The 5000-nt window shown below is 39.7% G+C and overlaps 1 protein-coding gene across 14 annotated transcripts in view; it reads left to right on the plus strand.

Moving 5' to 3' along the window:
* Window positions 1–5000, plus strand: part of cnc (NFE2 like bZIP transcription factor cap-n-collar) — a 426727-nt gene that overhangs the window by 52724 nt on the left and 369003 nt on the right. For 4 of the 14 annotated variants that reach the window (XM_070140250.1, XM_070140249.1, XM_070140252.1 and 1 more), the window contains exon 2: window positions 2462–2671. In XM_070140250.1, coding sequence (XP_069996351.1) covers window positions 2477–2671 — 195 coding nt within the window. In that variant the 5' untranslated portion in view covers window positions 2462–2476. Of the gene's footprint in view, window positions 1–1345; window positions 1365–2106; window positions 2271–2461; window positions 2672–2893; window positions 2959–5000 lie in introns of those variants that run through there. The other 10 variants (XM_070140244.1, XM_070140245.1, XM_070140241.1 and 7 more) reach the window with 7 other exon arrangements.

The raw sequence follows: 5000 nt of genomic DNA on the forward strand, positions 1-5000 counted from the left end.
CATGTGATATTTACCCAGTGATACTAACAACACGCAAAATATCCATAAAAATATAATTTTAAAAATCAATTTAAAGTAGGAGAGAAATATAAAGTACGCCATATGTCTAACAAAATGTCCATAAAAGTATATTTCCAAAAATCCATATAAAGTAGTAAAATAACATAAAGTACGGCAAATGTCTGAATGCGTGTTGATTCTTCCCTTGGATTAAAATATTTTTGAAATCCAAGTTCTTCAACAATCATAATTTATCATGACATCGCACCTTCTTTGTGGCAGCCATAACAAACAGGCCAAGTGTACGGAGTCACTGCTAAATATAAACTCATGCAAACACGTCTGTGCACATGTAAATGTACGTCTTTTATGCATGTGGCTGCGTTTATACGCTACGATAGGAAAAAAGGAATGCGTGTCTGTTTACTATTCTACACAAGTGCGTTCGTACATAGCGTGGATGCATAATTGTCTTAGAATGATCTCTGATAAGTTCTCATACCCATTACCTCGAGCAAAACGGGTTAAAAAATATTGAAAAAAACAGTTCACATTACCGGGGTAATACAAAAAATAGATAAAAAACAATAAAACTCGAGTCACTGAAATATGATATAAACAAAAAATAATACTATTGTTAATATTCAGTTTTGGGGGATGGATGAATCAATGAAAATGGCGCAGAGTTTATGAATAACAAAGAGAAGGAAATAGAAGAGCAGAAGAGGGGACTGATAAGAAAATGACAATAGGAAACATGATAAAGAACTGAAAAAGGGAAAGAGAGATAAGGGGAAATAATAAGAGAAAAGCGAAGAAATAGGAGGAATGGCAGATGGAAAGGGGAGGAAAGAGGGAAGGAACAGGGGAAGGTTGGAGGGAAGAATGAAGGAATAGGAGGAGGAAAGAAGGAAGGAATAGAAGGAGGAAGAAAGAATGATTAGGAGGAAAGAAGGAAGGAATTGGAGGAGGAAAGAAGGAAGGAATAGGAGGAGGAAAGAAGGAAGGAATAGAGGAAGAAAGAATGATTAGGAGGAAAGAAGGAAGGAATTGGAGGAGGAAAGAAGGAAGTAATAGGAGGAGGAAGAAAGAATGATTAGGAGGAGGAAAGAAGGAAGGAATTGGAGGAGGAGGAGGAGGAAAGAAGAAAGGAATTGGAGGAGGAGGCGGAGGAAAGAAGGAAGGAATTGGAGGAGGAGGAGGAGGAGGAGATGCTTCCCCGCCTGGTAAGGTTCAGCCTCAGGGTCGTTCAAACTTTTATCAGTCGACGCGAGGGCCTGCGTTGGAAGTGGTCACGTGATCTGCTGCTTGCTTTGCTTGCATGGTACTGCCTTCTCATACTATCCTTGGATAAGTGACCGAGGGTGAGTAGGAAGAAAACGATAGTGGGGAAGTACAGGAATATATATATAAAAAAAATAAGCCATAGAAAGGGAAACAGCCGTAAATTGAGAAAATGAAATTATAAAAGAGAAGAGACAGAAAGGGGAAGGTAAAGCAAGAGACAAGAAAAATAAAAGAGAGAAACGGTAGATACGAAATGGGAAATGAGACTAAAAAAGGATGATAAGCCAAAACACGACGAGATTGGAGGAGACAGAGAGAGAAAAAGGAAAAAATAAAGGTGACCGGAGGAGAATGTGTAGGAAAAACGAAATAGGAGAGAGAAGAGGGGAAACAGGGACGGAGAGAAAGGTGATATTGTTCACCTGTTCAGCAAAAGTTATAAAACTTGAATGTGGCACAGTGATGACGGTGGTAAAATTTGTCTCGGGCACGGCATCGGAGAAAGTATTTTCCTCGACGGGTGCAATACATTTTAGGTTAGCAGATATAAACCATATTGATAGTATTTTAATATCGAATGTTTAATCATAAAAAGTTGATGCCTGATTGCTGAGGTACCGAGTTCGACTAAAGCAGTCTCGATAGGAGCGACAGGCGTCATGAGCTTCAACACGTCAAAAGAGACGTCTAAAAAGTCTGTAGATAAGGCCACGAATCCTTCCACTGTGCTTTCCGACTGCTCTAATTAAGAACTGAAGATAAGGCGGCAACATAGTGTGAACGAGAGTGTGCTCCCCTGGAACTTAACTCGAGTAGTGATAGAGAGGTGCGCGCGTCATGCGTATTCAGGGGCCCCGCTACTACACTGATGACCAGAGTTTTGGGTTGGCCCCGTGAGGAACTGTTCGACGTCCCTTCGGCAGAGGTTTTCTTCGTGTATCACTGAATTAACCGACTTTTCTAAATCGACAGTTAGCTCATTGGTAAGAAGTTGTTTCGCTGATTCTTTAACTAACTGTTTTTAACAGTTAGATATTCCCAAAGGTGTTTCTTAAGTAGAATTTATAGTAAGATGTAGTGTTATTCGTTTCAAGGTTTCTGATAGTTAAGCATGACGATGCACGTTTACAAAGTGTATTTTGGTGGGTAATTATTTTTTGCTTTTCATTTGCAGATCGCATTCGGAAAAATGGAAGGCCCTGTAATTGAAGAACTCCCTGTTATGAGGAGTTTGTCTCCATCGACCGTGTTCGGGGAACCTATAGAGATCGACTTCAGTCAAACGCTAATACAAGATCCATCGAAAGTTGTCCAAATTACTCCTAGCCAAATGTCCGTTTCTTCCCCGGAAAAATCAAGGAAAAGGAAGAAACAGTCGAAAAAAGTAAGTACACAGATTTGAATATTTATGTGTCATCTTCTAAGTTCATAATTACAGAGTGCAGACACCAATTTCATATAGTCGCGTAATTTAAACAAGCGCGAACTCCTCACCACATCGCCAACAATGACGTCACCGTACTCCAGCCAATCGTAACGACCGGATGATTGCGTCATAAAGCTTCGGCCAACCACGACAACCTGAAGGAAACGTCATCACAGTCCAGCCAATCACAGTGCGCTTTGGGTTTGTGTGTTGTGTATCGTTCAACCTTGCTGATTCACAAGGAGGTGGCGTGGATATTCTTAAGATTTTAGTGATTTTTGAGGCTTGTGGACCTTGTAAATTGCTCATTTGATACAGCACGAGTGATGAATAAGTGCAGATCTTGAAAATCATAATACAGAATCGTAAAAGAGGCCAGAAATTCCATACCAGTGAAATGTCAAGAGACCGGTGTGTGTTGTCATGCAGTGTTTTGTTTGTGTGGCGGTCTTGTGAACAACGTTAATTCACATATTTGCGAAAAGCGTGAATCTCTCGGTACACCAAAGGAGGAAAGTGAAGCCATTACATATATGAGGCCCAGAAATGCTTGAGAAACCATGTGAAGATCTAGAATGTTCCATGTTTACCATAAGACTCCGTTTTCTATGAGATGTGTTTTAGAAAAAAGTAGGAAAATAGTCATATATACATGATATAGTAATGTTACAACTCTAGTAATATGAGTGTCGAAAGAATTAAGATATATATGTGATTAAGCATGTTGCTTATCCCGTCTGCAAGGGGGTATACTCAAAGAAATAAAGTGCAGAAAAAAATAGAAGAAACGTTTATGGTGATTTATTAAAATGTATATTTTGAAGTGTTTCCTATTATGAGAATCCTCATAGTAGCGCCTACAGCTTCTCTTCTTGTAAGCAAATAAAAAATCACATTAGGAATCCCCATGAGAAGTGGGGAAACCTTAGTTCGCGAGACCCCCATAAGGTCACCACTAGATCTAGAAATAGACTAAATGGATTACTGTTTTTGGTTAGTTATTAAGTATTATGCAACAACGGAATGTATTATTTACAGTGGGATTTGAGTATTCTTTTGTACGTCTGTTTGCATCTTGGTCTCTTCCGTGTGTGTGGGAGTCCGTGGGTCGACGCTGGCTGCGAACGTTTCGATCTGGAAGTGAACGTGATATAACTCGTGGACAAAGAGCGTGCTTCGTCCTCAAGTGGGCGGCCCTTGGCAGTTACATTCATAGCTCGGCAAAAACACGACAAACTGGACGCGGTTATGAAATTTTAATGCATATTTGGGGGATATCTCAAATCTAATTTTGTTGCTAGTGTTGTTCGTATTTCACGATTTTGTTAATTGATTTGCCAGCAGTCAGTCTTTTTTCTATATTTGGTATATCGTTACTTATCAGCTATATCTTATCGTTACACCGGGACAGGGAGATCAATGTCCGATGCCCCTCACAAGGACAATGTAGATAAAAAGCATCTAAAAATATTCGTACTATGTGTAATTATGTATTTATTTATTACTTATATACGAACATAAGTACACATATATGCATGTACACACATATATATTTATGTGCACAGCACACATTTACTTATACATGCACATGTAGACATAAACAAGTACTCATGTAACACATGTACACTTACAACACACGTACACATACAACACATGTACAGTTACAGCACACGTGCATATACAACGCATGTACACTTACGCATGTACACTTACAACACACGTACACATACAACACATATACAATTACAGCACACGTGCATATACAACGCATGTACACTTACGCATGTACAAATGCCACACACATGCACACACAAACACAGATCTACGCAAAGGTGCATGCAAACACACACTCACTCATATACACATGTGCACACACACCCACATACACATGTGCACACACACCCACATACACATGTGCACACACACTTACATACAAATGTGCACACACACTCACATACAAATGTGCACACACACTCACATACAAATGTGCACACACTCATATACACATGTGCACACACACCCACATACACATGTGCACACACTCACATACAAATGTGCACACACACTCACATACAAATGTGCACACACACTCACATACAAATGTGCACACACACACTTACATACAAATGTGCACACACACACTTACATACAAATGTGCACACACTAACATACACATATGCACACACACTCACATACACATGTGCACACACACTCATGTACACATGTGCACACACACTCATGTACACATGTGCACACACACTCATGTACACATGTGCACACACACTCA

This window comes from Penaeus vannamei, chromosome 26 (assembly GCF_042767895.1).
Source record: "Penaeus vannamei isolate JL-2024 chromosome 26, ASM4276789v1, whole genome shotgun sequence".
NCBI classification, from domain to species: Eukaryota; Metazoa; Arthropoda; class Malacostraca; order Decapoda; family Penaeidae; genus Penaeus; species Penaeus vannamei.